The 20342-nt window shown below is 39.9% G+C and overlaps 1 protein-coding gene across 3 annotated transcripts; it reads right to left on the bottom strand.

Annotated features, from left to right (window-relative positions):
* Positions 1 to 1487: 1487 nt before the first annotated feature.
* LOC105012888 (deoxyhypusine synthase-like) lies at positions 1488 to 19967 on the bottom strand. 3 transcript variants are annotated; one of them, XM_029123385.2, is made up of 10 exons: positions 19799 to 19967; positions 7781 to 7997; positions 6944 to 7102; positions 5988 to 6109; positions 5760 to 5856; positions 4618 to 4704; positions 4334 to 4439; positions 2561 to 2664; positions 2228 to 2353; positions 1488 to 1873 (listed from the first exon to the last, which is right to left on the bottom strand). In XM_029123385.2, the coding sequence occupies exons 2-10, from the start codon at positions 7976 to 7978 to the stop codon at positions 1769 to 1771; spliced, it is 1104 nt and encodes a 367-aa protein (XP_028979218.2). In that variant the 5' UTR covers positions 7979 to 7997; positions 19799 to 19967; the 3' UTR covers positions 1488 to 1768. The 3 variants fall into 3 exon arrangements, with proteins under 3 accessions (XP_028979218.2, XP_028979217.2, XP_028979216.2); XM_029123384.2 differs by having other exon boundaries at positions 7781 to 7980; positions 19799 to 19966; XM_029123383.2 differs by having other exon boundaries at positions 7781 to 7983; positions 19799 to 19966.
* Between the last annotated feature and the right edge of the window lie 375 nt (positions 19968 to 20342).

Genomic DNA, 20342 nt, shown 5'->3' on the forward strand with positions numbered 1-20342 from the left:
CAAACAAACAGTAGCATACCACACAAAATTGTATAAAGTAAATAGTGATACGTATAAAGGTAATAGGGGTATTTTTGTGGTTGCAATCGTAAGTTTTCACTGCTGTAGGTTATAAGAATGATCTGTATAAGAATTATCCTGGAATAGTGAAGGCAGCTCTATGCCATTTTTCCAACTTGCGGTTTTGTTATGACGTTTGAAATAATTTATTTTGCAACTAAAATCACTGTGTGTGTACAACTGTGTATGTATAGGCCATGAATGACGATGTATATTATTTATTTTTTATTGGTTTCCCCACCCACACCAGTGGTCAAACAAAAACCAATCACAACTTTGAAGCCTGTACATTAACTCTGAAGTGGTTTTTGGTGTTTTGAAGTAAACTTTGATTCTTTTGACACATTAATTGCAGTAACTTATAATACTGCAAAGTTTTGATTTTGTTGGTCACAGTATTGCATGCATTGCAGTTACAATGCAATAGAATTCCAATATAATCTCTTTTCCATGAAATATAAAAGTTTACATTTTCTTATATCTTTTTAAATGGTAAAGCACAGTTTAAGTGTTTTTCTTTAAGCTCCACAACTTCTCGTATGAAATCCTACTCATTATGCCACCTGCTAATTATGTAACTTCTGAGCCAAGCGGGAGCCTGTTTTCAATATGAATGCATTCAGCTATCACCAGCTTTCCCAAGTATTATATAACTTGTGCTGTCCTTACATTTAGAAGCGATGGTGAGAACAGGATGTTAAGAGAGAGAAATGTATACTTCATTGCCGTCTTGCTCTGGCCTTGAGACACCTCTGTGAAAATTACACCAACACTTCTCTTGGCAAGAACAAGAACTCATTCAGGTGTGGAGATATGTTATATTACCAGTCTGAAAAGCTCCAGACAAGAAAATAACACAAACCAGATGTGATGTATGACTATCATTCAGGGATGAGGAAGGTGTTGTCATTAGGGGAAACACACCCAGCAAGTCCATCAACATTCCATGTTGCCTCATTAAAATCCATCCTAACAAGTGAAACTATAGTGAAACTTTCAGCACTGTAGCAAGCACACCTGATGTATAGTTTAGTATCATTTATTTTGTTTATTTTGTCTTGACCCTAACCTCTTTAATTTCAAATTAATAATAACAAAAAGAAAAAAGTGCAAAGATCAGTTTGCCAGATTGTCATTAAAACTTTTGTTTTCCCCATTCACATACCCACCTGTACCACATAAAATAATAGCAATACCAGCACTCAATCAATTCAGTTAAAACTGATTTCCGATTTAAATTCAATTACAAACGAATGAAATACTTCCATTCTTACTTTTGGTATGCACCAAGCTTCTCTCTAATGCAATTTTTAAAATTTTATCTGAGTATGTTCACCAAAGTCACTATCATAGACATATATGCAAATTAACTTATTCACTTGTGGGCATGCACACGCATACACACAACACACAAAAGAGCTCAGACCAACATTCACCACTTTAAACCTTGAATTACCTGTGGATCTGTGGATTTGGTACAACTTTTGGTACACCTGGTCATTTTCCAAATGCAACACTAAAGCTTAGCGACAAATGAACATGACATGTTTAGGTAAACAAAACACAAGTATATGTACATTATGATATTCTATTAAATACTGTGATTGAGGTGAACCAATGTACCTGAAATAATATAGAGAATAGTCAGCAAATAACATGTTGACTAAATGCATAAAACAAAGAAGTTAGTGAGTGACCCATCAAGTGTTCAGTTGGAAAAATTTTGTGTCTTCTCAGGAATCAGCTTATCAGCATGGAAGGCAAATGTCTCAGCTACCAGCAGTGGAAAGATTATGGAAGCATCAGCATAGACCTGGAGGGAGAAGCACAAGTGGCACGCTACTTCACAGCTTACACTTACATATAATATAAACACACTAACACACTAAACATAGCAATTCTACTGACCAAATACATCATTTCATTAAAACATGGTTGTGAGTCAAATATATGAGATTGTTTGTTCTTATAGAGATAATACATATTCTAAGAAAGGTTGAGTGTGCATAAAGGTTTCAAACATTGCTGTTTCTGACTGAGGTTCAAAACATGGTAATCATGGCTTAGTTAGCTGCTGTGAAACATGGCATACAAAGGATAATCATTTTATTTCTGTTTAGTGAACCAAAACTCTACAGAGTCCAAGTTGTAAGTTGTGTGACTGTACCTTGACTGGCTTGGCATCCATGCGGATCTTCCCCCAAGACACTGCCTCATCCGGTCTGGCACCTGAGTCAGAACCATCAAACTCCTGCCCCGTGTTCACAAACACTGCGTAGTCCGCTCCATTTCTCTGAGGGAGAGGATGGAGAGAGCATGGAGACCGAAAGGAAGGTGGAAAAGAGGAAGAAAGAAGAGTAACAGGGAGAAGCGGAAAAAATAGCAGTTACCCAAAATGGTTAGCTAATTGAACAGTTTATAACAGAAACACCAACAAAACAATAAACATATACAGAAGTCGAGAAGCAGGCGGGATGAAAAACCAAATGAGAGTAGTTACCATGAGATTGGCATTGGCAATATGGTGTTTGACCAGCCCCCCTCCCAGAATGATCATCCCTGTTCGCTTAGCAAACACTGCTTTGCTGTCCATCCTACGGATATCTACAATAAAGACATTGTATTAGTGTTGTGGAAATTCTTGAACTGATATAAACTTGGTCCTTTACATGTATAAATGGTACTGAGTCCCCATGTTTGGATAAGAAAAGGAATGTAGGAGAGGGGGATCTGGTGTTTAGGGTCATTATTCACTGGTATCAGCAGATTATATGGTTACTCTCTTTATAACCCATTTTCCGGGGGTGAAGATGTTACCCATCTGGGGGAGGATAGCCTGCCCCTTGTGTGAAGCTTAGGTAATAATAGAACAAAGGGAATGTGCTTTGTTGAGTTAGGACGGCATCTTACCACACCCCTTTTTCCTCTATGAACTGTTCATGTCTTAAGTTAGAGACTCCTCGGGTTGATTATTTTTGTAAGCGTTTGACGCGTCTCTCTACTTGCAAATAAACTGTTAATTGTGGCAAGGGAATTTTGTTTCTGTATTTACTCCTTTAAGAGTGTCGATCGATGGAATTGCCATCACAATTAGTATTATCTTAACGTTCAACAAAACACAGTATAGGATTTGTATTTTAGACATATTTTTTTTTAATCAAGGGCCAACTAGGAGCAAATAGGTTAGAGGGAATTCTTCCAGATATTGATTATTAGGCAATTTAACTATATTCTCAGTCAAATTTGTGGGTAACAGAGTGGCGTGCAAATATTGGATAATTTTATTAATATTCATAGCTTTAGATATTGAATGAAATCAGCTTAGTTGTTTTACTAAAACTAAACATCTGTCAACATTTTAAAGATAATACTTGATTATCATAGGAAATGTTCTCTATTTGTTTTTCACATGTCAACCACCATCACCTACGAAAACTGTAGTTTTCACAAGCTAGACAGTTATCACATAAGAAAGCCAACAGGCATTCTTTACATTCTTTGGTTGTGCACACCAAATTTGCTAAAAAACCCATAACGGTTTACTGTTTAAAAGCCAATGTGGTGAGACATCTTCATGTTCTGTTATAAATATCTTAATGTGCTTATTGTAGAGACTCATACCTGTTTTGTGTTTGTCTGGCTCTTCCAAATATTTCACTATAAGCCATTCATTGATTGAATTGATTAGGGCTTGGTAAGTGCAATGTTTCAGTAGAAGTGCAAATGTCACAATAGATCCACAATTATTTAGAAAGCAACTCAAGAGAACATAATTCATTAGTGTAAATCGCTGCCTTTTCCCCTAAAATTTCCTTTAAAAGAATGACTGTCAGTCATCAACCAGCTTGGGCTACGAACTTTCATTTACATAAGTGAGACTCACTGGACTCTAAAGAACATTCAAATGTTTGCAGTTTAGCTGTACAATGCTCACCCAATGCACAGGTGTTAGGAGGCCCATAAGGTGTTAGGAGGCCCATAAGGAGTTAGTGAGGACCACAAGGTGTTAGGAGGCCCACATGGTGTTAGAGGGCCCACATGGTGTTAGAGGGCCCAAAAGGTGTTAGGGGGCCCACAAGGTGTTTGGTGGCCCACATGGTGTTAGGTGGCCCACAAGGTGTTAGGTTGCCCACAAGGTGTTAGGAGACCCACATGGTTTTAGAGGGCCCATTAGGTGTTTGGAGGCCCACAAGGTGTTTGGAGGCCCACAAGGTGTTAGGTGGCCCACATGGTGTTAAATGGCCAACATGATTTTGTCACCTCTCTCCCTTACCCTCCACTATATCCAATATAAGTCCAGGGTTTTTATGGGAGTGGAAATAGATCATGTCTCCTATTGAGCCATCCGTAAGGGCAGGGCTGAACACCGGAATGTCATTCTGAAACAGATTTCAGATGTAAAAAACCTTTTTTTTATGGATTTCATGATAAAAGAAGGATACTTATAAGACACTTAATAGAGTTCAAAGAACACAAGCTGCCACTTCAATGCAACATAAGTGACTAACTAGATCATCGAAGACCATCTGAGCATTGATCTCCAGATCCAGACCTCACCTTGTAAGCCCAGTAGTATACTGACTCTGGGTTGTTGATCTCCTTGCCTAGACGATGAATCATCTTGGACGGAGTCCAGTGGGTACCCTAAAGGGTGAGAGGTCAAGGGTTATCTTAATGTTTCTAAACAGAAACCAACATGAACAACAAAAAACAACTGGAACAGAACAGAATTTAAATATACATTTTCTGCGTGATCGGCAGAGATGAGCAAAGATACATCAAAATGTATTCAAAAAAAGATACCAAATACCTTAATTTTAGGTGTATCAAAATAAACTGCAAAATACAGCAGCCACAAACAAGTTGTTCATAAGAAGACAACTGAACCTTTAATCATAGCAACTAGTTTCTATGTAATTAATAAGTTGATTATTAATGATAAATATAATAAAAGATTATGTGTTAGGCAGTGCAATGCATGCATGCAATGGTATGCAAAATCATGATCATTCTAAACAGCTACTTCAGTTAGGGTACAATCATTTAGCAATCAATTATTTATTTATCAATCATTGGACACCTATTTGGAAGTTGAAAACAACCATTAATGCACTTTGTGAACAATTATTAAATGATCGATACGTTTTTATTTAAAATTTAGCCAGAAATGTAATCAGAAAGAAGTAGAATTTGTCTAGGAGTATTAACCCAACTCCAACCACTGAATCTATTGAGAGGACACATTCAAATTAATTCTATAGTAAGAACATTTACTCCAATAGAGAATACGACAACAGAGAATACCAGGTAACAGTTCAAAAGTTCTACCAAAATGGTTCAAAAGCCTAGGCTACTAAAATGCCAAAAACGTACATGAACTGTTAAATTTTTTTGCTATTTATTCTAAACATTTATGGATTTTTTACCTTGACCTTCTTCAGGTATACATTTCCTGTTCTGATCTCAACAAGTCTGGGCAAATTACTGAGTAGGCACCAATCAGAGGCCGACTTCTCACAGAGTATTTTATAGTATTTTTAAACTACAAAATACGAAACACTCAAGTATTATGATAAGAAATATCCAAACCATTTTCATCAACACAATCAAATACAAATGACAAAATTCAAATTTGTATTTAAAATACATATTTAAAATACATAAATACTACCCATCCCTGGTGAGGGGTACATTCTCACCTCATCTTTCTGCTCTTGCACCATCTTGTCCAGGATGGGCATTAGCCAGTCCTCAAATTTACAATAGTTGTCATTAGGTACCAGGAGGTTACCTATCCTACAGATAAAGAAAGGGAATGAAAGAGAAACCAATACTGTATATTAATAATTGAATGGGTCATTAACAGATACAAACATTAACAACTGTGTTATGATCTGTGATCCATGATGGAGGTAACAGTTCTTTACCTGTTGATGCCTTTCTGTCTCAGCTCCTTGCCTGACAGGCTGAACTCCCCCAGGTAGGTGGGGGCCAGACACTTGATGAAATCCTCTTCAACTCCCCCAGCTGTAGTCACTATCACGTCCACCTGTTCAGAAGGTCCACCATCATAAACACACACATGCGGCATTTCACTAGACTGTTTTAAGCTGGTTTTAATCTTTAATTATAAAACTGCAAGTCATATCACAATCTTTGAGAAACTTGCATTGTTTGTAGAATATATGAGAGGGACTGTATTATATTTTTGTTTGAAATCCTCTGGTAAAGGTGATATGGGAAGTGAAAAATAATACTGTTTGGGTGTGGCACCATGTCTTAAGTGCGTCACCTGAACATTAGGAGTATTATTTTTCAAGGACTAGTGACTTTCACCGAATAATATGCATTAATACAGAGATGTTGACAGCTTTGTTCTGTATTTGAAGGTATTGTCACAAAAACATTAAAACATTATTTAGGTTTAATATACTCCCTTGAAAACAAGAACAATTTTGTGAGGGAAAAATAAGCGCATGGACTATGTTTCAAAGCACTGTCATCATGAATTGTTTTTGAATGCTCTGTTGTCTGGTGGGGTTTGTTGTTTCCTTTTAATTTGTGTGGAGGACTGTTGATTGACATGTGTAAGGCTGGGTGGTTGTATGAGACAGTACCATTCAGACTTGAACCTCATTAAACATAGGGAGATCTTAAAATCACAATTCACAGATGCTCCCCATACAACCTGACCGAGCTTGAGAGGATCTGCAAGAAAGAATGAAAGAAACTGCCCAAATCCAGGTGTGCAAAACAAGCAGACTTATACCCAAGAAGAATTGAAGATTTCCAACTAATTAAACACAAAAGGGACATTAAGCCCTTCAGCAATGGTGCTTGAGATATTCAGCTATTGTTGTATAGAACCTAGTTGTATCTGTACCATTCTGTGCTGTGCCAGATAGCGTATGGATTCTCTCACTCCAGAGCTGATGAGGTTGGAGGTGTACCCCAGGAAGATGGTACAACCAGAGTGGGAAGGGGAGGAGTCTGAGGGGTCACATGCTTCCTGTTCCTCAACTGGCTCCAGACGTTTCTCAATCTGGGGGTATAATAGGTGACAAAAAACAAAAAATGATACAGACAGTATGATAGAAGATCGGACCAACGGAGGAGTTTAGGAACCTCCTCCTTCTTATTCCCTTTTGGCCTCTCAGGCCAAGGATCAGTCCCGCAATACCATCTACGTTAATGGTTTGCATTCCTGACTGACCATGAATCACAGGTTGCTGCTTTACCAGTATCTAAATACGTTTAGACTGAAAGTACTATCTTAGAAGTCTTTTATGTTACTTATAGTAATTATAGTTGCTATACAAAACACATTCATTTACTCTGACAAAGATAACCAATCAGAGTATTAAAGATGATTGTGTACGTTAGGCTGGCACTGGACCAAACCCACCAGCCTCAGAACATATAGACATCATGCCTCTAAAGCAGAAAGGACAGGTTACAGTTAAAAAGTGAAAGTGCATGCAGTGTTCTGGAAAAAAAGGTACTAAAGTAATGTCAAAAGGAATGTATGGATAAAGGAACAAACTAAGATTTACAGTATACCACTTCATCCGTGAAGTATGCCAAAGGGTTTGTTCTCAGTTCTACTTACCTGGTTAAATAAGGGTAAATAAATGCTAAGGGGGCTTTGTACAACAGCAAAGATTTCATATTGTCCAGGTCTAATATCAGTTTACAGTAGATGGCCTCCAGTGTGTCTCACCATCTTGTTGATCTCCTGTATGGCCTGACCCACGCTGCTAGCCTGGAAGCCTGTGGTGAGGAAGGACTGGAGCAGTGCTCGGTGGTCCACTCCTTGGTTGAAGTCATAGCCCTTGATATGGGGGATGTCATCTGGAAGGGCTGTGCTTTGCATCAGCACTGCATTCTTGGCAGCTAAGATGGCGGATTGTTCTTCCATTCCTTCTGTCAGAAAGAAACTATTAGGCAGATGCATATGAATGAAAGTGCTGACAGTTTCCTACAGACTTTTAAACAATATTTTAATAATTGTTTATGTTTTTATTTTAAAATGTATATACTGTGTATTATTAATATCCCTGACTTTTATTTGGCCCTTGAAATGTCTGTCTTATTGTCTGTCTTATTGTCTGGCATTACAATTTTCCTTTTTTTATTGTATATATCTCACCCCTTTATATTGTTATACAGTCATATTTTATAGTGTCATTATTTCACCAAATCTTTGCCCAGTCCCTGTTCCTCATTTATCTTTGCTATTTAACCCCAACCCTGACTTTCAACACACAAGAAGTAGCCTACACCTACCAAACCATAAATAGAAAATCGAGGTTTGATTAGGACAGTAACGCAAGTTAACAGGTTACATCTAAACACCATTTATTCCCTCTATAACAAATGTATCGAACCCTAAACCTACCTCCAACCCTCTGCTGTCCGCAGACTAACCCATTTTTCCCCATATATTTTTTATGTATAATTTCCTTTTGTAATTAAACTCAGCATTTTACTTTGATGCCTTACAACTGTTTTAAAACTAAAAAGTAGGTTAACAAGGCAGAGTAGGTTAACAAGAAACAAGATTTTACTCATCTGGGAATGAGCCCAAGGTACCTCTAGTACTAGCGTTTTTCTTCTTATATCAAAATAAATATAGTCAATATTATTTGCTATTGACTGATTAAGGCTTCTCATGTCCCCCAAAAGTACATATTGCAGATATCTGAAAATGAATATAATGTAGAACATTCCGTTCTTGCTGCAAAAGACAGTCCTGGAAGAGGTGTTCTATATTTTTATATTTTTTATAGCAGAGCCTAAACTCCCAAAAAGTTTTTTATATAATAATTCAAATTGGAAGGTGCAAATTGATGTGTGAGTTTTATATATTTGAGCAGACTAGAAAGTGCTACCACATTGTTTTTGTCGCAGTATTTGTTCTGTGTTCAAGCTCTGCATGGAACACTTAACAATAGATACTACCTTAAAAACTGCATTATCAGTTCCTCAGAACTGGACATTTGATAAAATGTAAAATGTTTAATTCCAGATAAAACGAAATATTGTTTGCTCATATTGAAAAAAAAAGTAATATAAATGTGTAAGCTGCAATACAAACAAGTTTAGAAGCTGCAATACAAGGTGTAATTGAATGTAATCTTCCCATAGAATTTCCTCTCCAAGGTTGCAGGATGTTATAGATTTTTGCTAAATTCCTATTCCTATTTTTGCTAAATTGCTAAATTCCTATTCACATTTGTTGTAAACCTTTTGTTTACAGGAATATTAATACAGAGGACATCTACTTTTTCCACTGAAGGCAGCAGGTGTATCAGACTGGAAATGGTGATGCTGGGCCAGAAAAAAACATGACATTTCTGACCCTTTTTTCCAATAGTTTTTGTAGAATATTTTTGTGAGAAATCACAGCTTTGATTCTTCCTCGACCAACTTTGTACACCTGGATAAGGGCAATTTCTCTCATTCTTGAGTTCCTTTCAATTTCTGTCAGATTGGATGAAGAGTATGAACTGCCATCTTCAGGTTACCCCAATCATGTTCAATAGTGTTCAAGAAAAGGTTTTGGTTGATCCACTTGAGGACATTCATAAATTTGTCTCAAAGCCACTCCAGTGTTGTCTTGGCTGTGTGTTTTAGGTTTAATGTCGTGCTAAAAGATGAATCTCTGCCCTGGTCTGTGGTCCTGCCAGCTCTGGTTCTGTATAGATTTGTATAGGTTCTGTAGGATCTCTGTATCTTGCTCTGTATATCATCCCCTCGATCCTGATTAGTCTCCAGCTCAAGGAGTTTGATGTTTCCAAACTACTTTTATTAAAATATAACGAAAGCCACTGTTTTCTTGGGGACATTGAGTGCTGCAGAACTTTTTTGTTACCCTTCCCCAGATCTGTACCTTGACACAATCCTGTCTAGAAGCTCTATGGATAATTCATTCAGCCTTATTGCTTGTCTTTTGTTATGACCTGCACTGTCAAACATGGGACCTTATATAGACGGGTATGTGCCCTTTTCAAATCATGTCCAATCCATATAATTTACCACTGGACTCCAATTGTAGCTTTGACTGTCAAAGCAAAGGGTTTTAATACTGATGCATATGTGATATTAGTAGTTAATGTAGGGTATAATGTGTCAGAATGGTGACTTATGGCCCTGGAGGGCAGGGCTTCTATATTGATATGACAGGTGGACATCCGGTTTGTAGGGTGGGACTTCCTGTATGATGTATGTTAGGGTGGGACTTCCTGTATGACGTGTGTATGGGCGGGACTTCAGGAGTGATGTATGCATGTCCGGTGACTTTGTAATTTATGATGTGTGATTGATCTTTTACAACGTCTGATGAGCAAAACAGACTAGTGTTATAACAGGTGGGTTATGTTTGATTATTAACAAATTGCCCTTAGGGTTCCAGAATGTTAAATTCCCAGGCAATAAATAAGTGTTGTGTCAGCGGTAAGTTGTTTGGTGTTCAACAAAAAGGTGCCAGGGTTCCACTGCCATGTGGTACGACAGATGTAAACACAGATGTAAAAACACATTGTTTACAGATGTAAACAATGTGCATGTAACATGGTGTTTTTCCACAAGCACATAGTTACACATGCAAAACATGCTTTTTGTGTAAGATATAAAGAAGGGGGGGGGGGGTAGGAACTTACAATTCAGAGAATTTCAGCCCACTTCCCATTTGAACAAGAGATGGACCTTAAAATGATATCTGCCCTGTAGTAACCGCCCCTTATTAACCACTACTACAAACTGTAGTATATGCAGGCCTAAAATCATCCCGTATTTCACGGTTTGTAGTCAAAGACAGCACTACAGCAAAATAACATCGCATGAGTGATGCTATTATTTTACAGAAGTATTCATGGCCAGGGCCAACTATACATTGCGCAAAGGTGGATTGTGTCGCGGTTTGGGTTTTAGAATATTGTTATAAATAAAAACATGGATTTAGGCACATGTGTATGTATGAGCAATGCTGAGTTTTGTAATAAAAATGGTTGTTTTAAGTAAGCATTAACTTTTAAGTTGCATTATATGGCAAAACGTTACAAAGTTACCCGCCAGGTAGCGTATAAATTTGCATGAACAACGACGAATCGTTGACAGCTCAGGATTTGTTCTTTCAGGTAATTAAAACATTCCTAAAGACGTCTTTTGAAATTGTACAACGGGGATCAACGCAAGATTGTTTTCCACACAGTGGTAGAAATGTTTAATAATAGGCAACGTTGGTTAAAAATAAAAAAATACTGTAGTATCTGCATTCTCGTAATGACCAACTCTTGAAATCTGATTTTTGATTGCTGTATTACGGTCTTGTGTTTGTTAAATGTTTAACAGATCAATGGCGATATGGTGACAATCGCCTGCGTTTATATATAAGCAGATTAGTTTATCGTTAATATATAAAATTATATGACGCGATATGTCACGGCTGAGCCACGAAAATGAACGAGAATGGCGTTTCTACCAGACAGGAAGTATCAATATATTTGGTTGTCAAACGTCAACAATCAACAGAACTAAATAGTTACGTTTTATCCAGAATTTTAATCATTGCAGCCTGTTTAGTTCTAACAGATGACATGTAACCAATGTAACCAATGACAAAGTTAAGAGGCGTGACTTGAAAGCGCCGGCTGCGATGTATAGACAGTAATTAAACCTGCAGCATCCACAGAAGTCAGCTGTTGTTTCAAGCGCGGAGTATATCGTTTCTGTTGTAAGTACAAGTTATTTTATTTGAAGTAATTTATTTGAATTGTGCTGCAATTACCAACGCTTACAAACGAGACATTTGAACTTTTTAATAATGTGTAAATCAATTTTACGATTACGCAATCCATGCATTTTTAGCTGTCTTTCATATTGCCTGTTTAAATCTCCGGTTTAGGTTGAGTGGAATTAAACACCAGCCGTGTTTGGTAAACACATTTTTGGGCCTTCAAATCTTGGTAAGTAGACTTTTGAAATTATTGTTAATCAGCTTTAATTACCTGTATACGCTTGTTAATCCTATTTGTATTTAGACCACTTTTTGTGTATTTGTGTAATATTTACAGAAATTTTTAGGCTTGTTCTAAAGTGTTATTAACAATTCTGACTATGCATACAGCTGAACCTTTGTACAACATTCTTTATTTCAACAGATTGAACAGCCCGGTGATGATACAGAGTACGGACACCCTACCTTGTGGCTGCTCAGCATGAGGGGATTTTGGTTTCATTGTTTTCTTTCATGCTTGAAAGCTGAAGGTAATACCGTCAACCCATCAACAACTGCGCTGTATGTTTGAGTTAGAATATTTTAACCTGAATAGTGTATCGTTGTTTACACGTTAAGCTAGAGAAATGGCGAAAGATAATGCTAACAACAGACCAGACACGGAACAGCCAACAACCTCTACACATAATCAATCGATCACACCCCAAAATACAAATGAACCAAACATTACTTTGTTACACAGCAATGCACACAATGTCATCATGTCATCATCTTCCGCTTATCCGGGGCCGGGTTGCGGGGGCAGCAGTCTAAGCAGAGATGCCCAGACTTCCCTCTCCCCAGACACTTCCTCCAGCTCTTCCGGGGGGACACAGAGGCGTTCCCAGGCCAGCCGGGAGACATAGTCCCTCCAGCGTGTCCTAGGTCTTCCCCGGGGTCTCCTCCCAGTGAGACGGGACCGGAACACCTTCCCAGGAAGGCGTTCCCGGAGGCATCCGAAACAGATGCCCAAGCCTAGCCACCCTGCAGAGAAAGCTCATTTTGGCCGCCTGTATCCGGGATCTTGTCCTTTCGGTCATGACCATAGGTGAGAGTAGGAATGTAGATTGACCGGTAAATTGAGAGCTTCGCCTTGCGGCTCAGCTCTTTCTTCACCATGACAGACCGATACATCGACCGCATTACTGCATAAGCTGCACCGATCCATCTGTCAATCTCCCGTTCCATCCTTCCCTCACCCGTGAACAAGACCCCTAGATACTTAAACTCCTCCACTTGAGGCAGGCACTCTCCACCAACCTGAAGTAGGCAAGCCACCCTTTTCCGATTGAGGACCATGGCCTCGGATTTGGAGGTACTGATTCTCATCCCCACTGCTTCACACTCGGCTGCAATCCGTCCCAGTGCATGCTGAAGGTCCTGGTTTGAAGGGGCCAACACGACAACATCATCCGCAAAGAGCACTGACTAAATCGTGTGGTCCCCAAACCTGACACCCTCCGGCCCCTGGCTGTGCCTAGAAATTCTGTCCATACAAATTACGAACAGAACCGGCGACAATGGGCAGCCCTGCCGGAATCCAACATGCACTGGGAACAAGTCTGACTTACTGCCGGCAATGCGGACCAAGCTCCTGCTTCGGTTGTACAGGGACCTGACAGCCCTTAGCAAAGGACCCAGGACCCCATATTCCCGAAGCACCCTCCACAGGATGCCGCAATGGACATAGTCGAATGCCTTCTCCAAATCCACAAAACACATGTGGATTGGTTGGGCAAACTCCCATGAACCCTCCAACACCCCGTAGAGGGTATAGAACTGGTCCAGTGTTCCACGGCCCGGACAAAAACCATACTGTTGCTCCTGAATCCAAGATTCTACTATCGGCCGTATTCTCCTCTCCAGAACCCTGGCATAGACTTTCCCGGGGAGGCTGAGAAGTGTGATCCCCCTATAATTGGAACACACCCTCCGGTCCCCCTTCTTAAAAAGAGGGACCACCACCCCGGTCTGCCATCCCAGAAGCACTGTCCCCGACCGCCATGCGATGTTGCACAGGCGTGTCAACCAAGACAGCCCCACAATATCCAGAGACTTGATGTACTCAGTGCGGATCTCATCCACCCCCGGTGCCTTGCCACCGAGGAGTTTCTTGACCACCTCTGTGACTTCAGCCCGGGTGATGGAAGAGTCCACCTCTGAGCCCTCATCCTCTGCTTCCTCAAAGAAAGACGTGACGGCTGGATGGAGGAGATCCTCGAAGTACTCCTTCCACTGCCTGACGACATCCCCAGTTGAGGTCAACAGCTGCCCACCTCTACTGTAAACAGCGTTGGTAGGGCACTGTTTCCCTCTCCTGAGGTGCCGGATGGTTTTCCAGAATCTCTTCGAGGCCAGCCGATAGTCCTTCTCCATGGCCTCACCGAACTTCTCCCAGGCCCAAGTTTTTGCCTCCACAACCACCCGGGCTGCAGTCCGCTTGGCCTGTCGGTACCCGTCAGCTGCCTCAGGAGTCCCACAAGCCAACCAGGCCTGTTAGGACTCATCCTTCAGCTTGACGGCATCCCTTACTTCCGGTGTCCACCATCGGGTTCGGGGATTGCCGCCTCGACAGGCACCGGAGACCTTACGGCCACAGCTCCGAGCGGCCGCTTCGACAATGGCGGTGGAGAACATGGTCCACTCGGACTCAATATCTCCAACCTCCCTCGGGATCCTGTCGAAGCTCTGCCGGAGGTGGGAGTTAAAGATCTCTCTGACAGGAGACTCGGCCAGACGTTCCCAGCAGACCCTTACAGTTCCCAGCAGATCCAACACGTGCTCCGGCATCAATATTTTTCTCGACAGATGTCTGTGTGAATGGAACTGTGAATAAAACCAACTCTGTTTTCATACATTCACCAGACATACGGTGTAGGAGTGCCATCTTTCTAAAATATATTCTTAAGCAGCTTTGCCGTGTTCCCTTTCAGTATGTCCTCTTTTAATCGTGGCTCTTGTTTTTGTCTCATTCTTGTGTTTTTTTACTCTTGGATAGGCTCCGCCTACCTGGTGGTCTCTTTCTAAAACCCAGAGTCATAACCATCAATCCAGAACCATCCTGCTGTTTTGTTTGTCGTGACATAACACTGTTGACAACATCACCAACTATATTCCTAGCCGCATTCTTCAGATGTGGTTTTGCTATTGAGAACCCTCGTTTCAACAAAGGTATTGCCATCCGGAAAAGCCCTCGGGAAAAGGCCCCCTAGACCAGCCCCATACATTGCAGCGTTACCATGATACCCCGGTAAACCGTTACCGGCCTGTGTTGTGTAGTATTCAACATACCTTTGAGGATCATCGTAGAGTTTCTGAGGCTGCATCTTAAATTCTAAACAAATGTTTGACGGGTCTGAAGTGTAATTTTGCAATCACCTTACCCACTACAAATGAAACCAGCTGGTTTTGATCAGATTTTACTTCAATACAGATCTCATCAAACTGGCTCTTACTAAGAGGTACGTAGTGTGGCTTGTCGTACGTCACTGTGACAACTTCGTTCTTTTTCCCTGCAATATGTACAGTTTGCAGCAGTGGGACATGACTGTCACCAACACGTTGATAATTAATTATATCTGTGTAGATGTATAGGGTGTTAAACCCAACCAGAATATCTGTGGGGAATGTCCCGTACCATGGGGTGTACCACTGCTCGCCTGGTTTTAAGCCCAATATCTGTTCCAGTTTTGCACTACATTTCAAACTAAACTGGGGCACACCTTTTAGAAACATTCTATATTTAAATTCATCGTACCCCGCTCATACACCATTTTTATATAACTGTTGATCTCTGTCACTAGTTTTAATATGCTGCTGTAATAACCGGTGTTGAGTTCATATTTCCAAGTTTTGTCACTATTCGAGTCATGTAGTTCAAATGCGTTCACCCCATGTAAAAGTCTTCCACGTATGCGGGTATTGGAATTCTATCAAAGATACTTCCCAGTCACCTTTCAAATCTATACCTTTGGCAAATTCTGTGGTATAGCACAAACTCGTATTGCTTGGATAGACATGCCTCGATGAGTTACTGGGCAGCATTATGTAGAAGCCACCGTCACCCATGCTGATCACAGTCAATATAAATGACGTGATCCTGAAAATCCTGGAGTTCTATCCAGTTTCTTGGTCAACCACTTGTTCCGATGGTATCCAGCTGTTGAATTTCTCAGGCCAACCAAGCCATTTCACAAGACACATTTTCTTCCCTTTCTGTACTTTCTTATTCAAAACTGCTTCCACTTTAAAAGTTTTATCCTTAGCCACGATTATTTTCAGCAATTCCTGTTCATAAAGGTTCCCAACTATCACATCACCATCATAATCTTTTATTCTATATACTGGAGGTACCCGAGGAATACATTCTGTTATTGTAAAATATTCATCTGTGTACCCTTTTTCATAGCCTTTTGTAAACACACCTCTCAGCTTTGAGAGTCTCACAGTATCCCCAACCTGGAACTTGTAGTTTTGATTAGCATTTCTCATTAATGTTGTACCATACAGGCTCTTGAGAACTAATCTAACTTTTTCTTCACAAACGTCAGCAGGCTTCATCTAAATAGATGGATGGTAGCTATGGTTGTATCCGTGAACTAAATCTTGAATAACTTCAACATAGCGATGAGTGTTGGCAGCTGTGAGATACCTCCATATTCGTGATTTAATTGTTTTATTAAATCTCTCAACGATACTCGCTTTGACATCATTTCCTGTAGCAAAATGTTTTATGTTGTACTTCTTCATCAACATTTCAAAATGTGAATTAAAAAACTCCTTCCCCTTGTCCGTTTGGACTTTTTGCTGTGTTCTTCCTTTTTTTAATATGTCTTCAAATGCTCGCTTTAACTTGATAGCACTTTTATTTCTCAGCACACGAATCAAGGGCGTTTTTGCTTAATACATCCATGCATGTTAAAATAAATTTCATGTTATCGTTTTCCACACTGTAAGCACTCATGTCAACCAAATTCAGCTGAAATTGGGAACAGTTACTCAATTTCTTTTAAAATGTATAGCTACAGGCGTGTGTAGCGTGTATGCATCCTGGGCGAGCAGCCAGTCATCGGCCTCACTATTTTTGAGGATCTCCCCGGTTTCTTCCAAGTATGCTCTTTTCAAACCCTCTCTACCCACATAAGCACCAGGGTTTGCCGGGTCGTAGTAAATACTTTTCATAACCCATTCAGACATCGTAGAGTGTTCGAGCAATAATGAGAATTAATACATGTTTAACATAGTTTTATTTGAGTTTTCGAAATTACACAACCAAGATATTCAGAAAGGTTACACAAACATTCAGATTTCTTTGTTTTATATACATGTTAACATGAGAACTGAAGCTACCCTGGCCTTAGACAACAGACTCTTTGCTTTCATCACACCATGACGCCGCTGCATCGCATACAACATCCTCATTAAATGTGTCCATGTATTCATCCCTGTTCTCACTCAGTCTCTGTGTGATGTTCAGCTCCAACTTGAGCTCATGCAGAAAGTTCTTAGCGGCCTCGTGAACATCAGTCATCGATGCGTGAAAGCCCGATGCGTTCAAAGCCTTGACCAACACATTTCATTTGCGGTGTTAAAACTGTCGCCACAATGTCATCATAATGGGTTCGATACATGAATGTCTTGTCTGACTCGGGTGGTCCACTTCACATCCGATGCATGCTTTGTGTAGAATAGCCCCAACAACGTTTTCCAGAATCATACCCATTGTTGTTTTGATGATCTTTCAAACTTTTGGTACAAGTTGTTTGTCCATTTTGTGATAACTCTTAGCATTTGAAATGTATGACAGATTAAGAGGACCTAGCAGATCCCCAATCCGGTCAATCCAGTGGTAGTTTCTTGCTGGGTATGCCGGTGGAATCAAGCTGTCGGGGTCAGGGGTTCCGTAGAAGTCTTCAGCGTTGTCATCCCAGGTGTCACACAGCCAGTCCTTGGGTTCTTCAATCACCGCTTGGTTGTTATCTTGAGAAATGTTTCGTAAATCCTTCCGACTGCTTGGAATTCTCAGGCAGTCTGTTTTTATGCTGTGTTGAGGTCGGTGTTAGCTTAAGGCGGGGCTTCAGGGTCTTACGTCAGTCGATCCACCTGCAGTCACAATCTACCCCGTTGACATTTTCCGGAAATTGCTCCAATCTAACAGAGTCATACTCTTTCAACCCCTCTACAACTTTAAACAGTACATCAACTGTATTATGTGGGCCTTGTTTTGGCCCCAAATAAAACACTTTTTCGAAAGGTGGCCCATAACCCGGCATTAAAAACCATTTGATCGGTCACACCAGCCTTAAACACATGGCCTTCGGGTAATTCATAAAATGCCACCTCCGGTAGCTCTGGTTTGAAAATGTATCCACCAATCCGACCATCATCCAATCCCCATTCCTGTGCCAACATATCCTGGTGTAGTTGATGGATTCGGGATAAACTCGGTTTCTTCGGGGCTGGCATGTTGATTGCATCTCTGTGGTCCATCTGTAATTTCTTACCAAATCACTGAACGGCGTTTAAGACGTTAGCTTTCACCGGTGTTTCACCCAAAACATTGATCGTAGCACAATCCTCCATGTTGTGTACTGTGTATGTAAGTTTGCTCAGGCAAGACTGAATGACCATCACCGATGTCAGCGTGATTTAAATACACAGACCACGCCAATCAACCCATAAAACATGAAAGGTTAACAACCACCGGTTGTAGGCCATCTGTTGCACCACTTGCCAGAAGATTAAACACTGGGGGTTTTAGAACTGACGAACACCATTTATTGAACATCAAACAACCGCTGACACAACAATAATTTATTGCCTGGGAATTTAACATTCCGGAACCCTAAGGGCCATTTGTTAATCATCAATCATAACCCACCTGTTATAACACTAGTCTGGTTTGCTCATCAGACGTTGTAAAACATCAAACACGGACACATCAATGTAATCATAAATTACAAAGTCACTGGACATGCATACATCACTCCTGAAGTCCCGCCCGTACATACGTCATACAGGAATCCCACCCTAACATATGTCATACCCGGAAGTCCCACCCTACAAACCGGATGTCCCACCCACCTGTCACATCAATATGGAAGCCCTGCCCTCTGACACATTATACCCTACATTAACTAGTGATATTTCTTGTTTTTATTTTGCACTAAATCTTCTAAAGACTATTTTTTTGCCACGCCCTAATGGGTTATTGGCTGTAGATTGATTGAAAAAATCAGTTATATACATTTTAGAATATACTATGAAATATTATTGTCCAATTAAACAATTATACTCCTACCAACAGTACACTCAGCAACACTCAGGAAAGGACCAGGTATTAAATTAAACTGGGTTTAGAAGAAAATCAGGAATGTCAACATTCTTTTCTAGACCGATTATTTTTGCATCCACTGTCCCTATGTATTTTTCTCATTCCCATATTAAAAGGTTTTGTGACTTGTGTTTCAGTTTTGATATATCTTAGTTATTTTATTACATTTTTATTGTTCTCTCTGTGCCTGTGTCCAGGCTCCTAAATGCAATGTTACAATTACTGTCTAAAAGTCATTCTGAATCGTTTCAAACCATATCTTCAACAGATGAAAACATTCCTACAAATGAGTCTAAAACTTTTTAACAGACGGTCAAAATCAAAATTCCAAAAATAGACTATGGGGATTGACTGCCTAATTTTGTTAGATGGTGGGGTCAAGATAAAATGTCATCAAAATTGAGACCAAACATTTATGGGAACACCCTGTCCTAATGCATTTTGCCAAAGATCCTCAACATAAATCTAATACGTGTTATAAACATGCAGTATAACCAACTATAATACCTAAAAATCTACCCAAAAGTAGCTAACTTTAAATAACCCGTAGGTCTTTGAAAACTCTATAACTTGACTACCAGTACTACAAAGTCACTAACACACTTAAATACATAAAGAATGCCACTAACCTTTAATTTGCTATATCCTTGACTGTTCACCTTAAGGAAACAACGGGTTTTCCGTTTGATCACTAAAGGTAGCACCTGGTATAACTTTGCTTTAGAGTTATCCTTAAGTAGCCTCAATTTATGCACTAAAGGGCTCTGATGTGTAGTTGCAGGCTCCTCCTTTTTTCCAAACCTGCAGAACTCACTCTGTAACTAGCTTTGCTCAGATATAAAACAAGACCTACCAAGTTGTTGACTTGAGAACACCTGTTCTTCCACACAGACACCAATATGTAAGATGGATTGCTAGATTTAGAGTACTTATGTTTAAAATGTGTTTTTAGTTTTAATTTACAAGTGTTTGGAAACTTTCAGGACCTGTTTTTATCGAGTGTCAACAGTAGGATTACTGTATTTATTGTGAAATGTTTTGTCCTGAACATGATTAAGATATAGAAAATGGAAATCTGAGCCTGTAATTACTAAGTTGTACAGTAGTGTTGATCTAGAATCACTTTTTTCAACAGAAGTGGAATGAGAAACTCTGTTATTAAGATCTGTTATC

Source organism: Esox lucius, chromosome 11 (genome assembly GCF_011004845.1).
Source record: "Esox lucius isolate fEsoLuc1 chromosome 11, fEsoLuc1.pri, whole genome shotgun sequence".
NCBI lineage: Eukaryota > Metazoa > Chordata > Actinopteri > Esociformes > Esocidae > Esox > Esox lucius.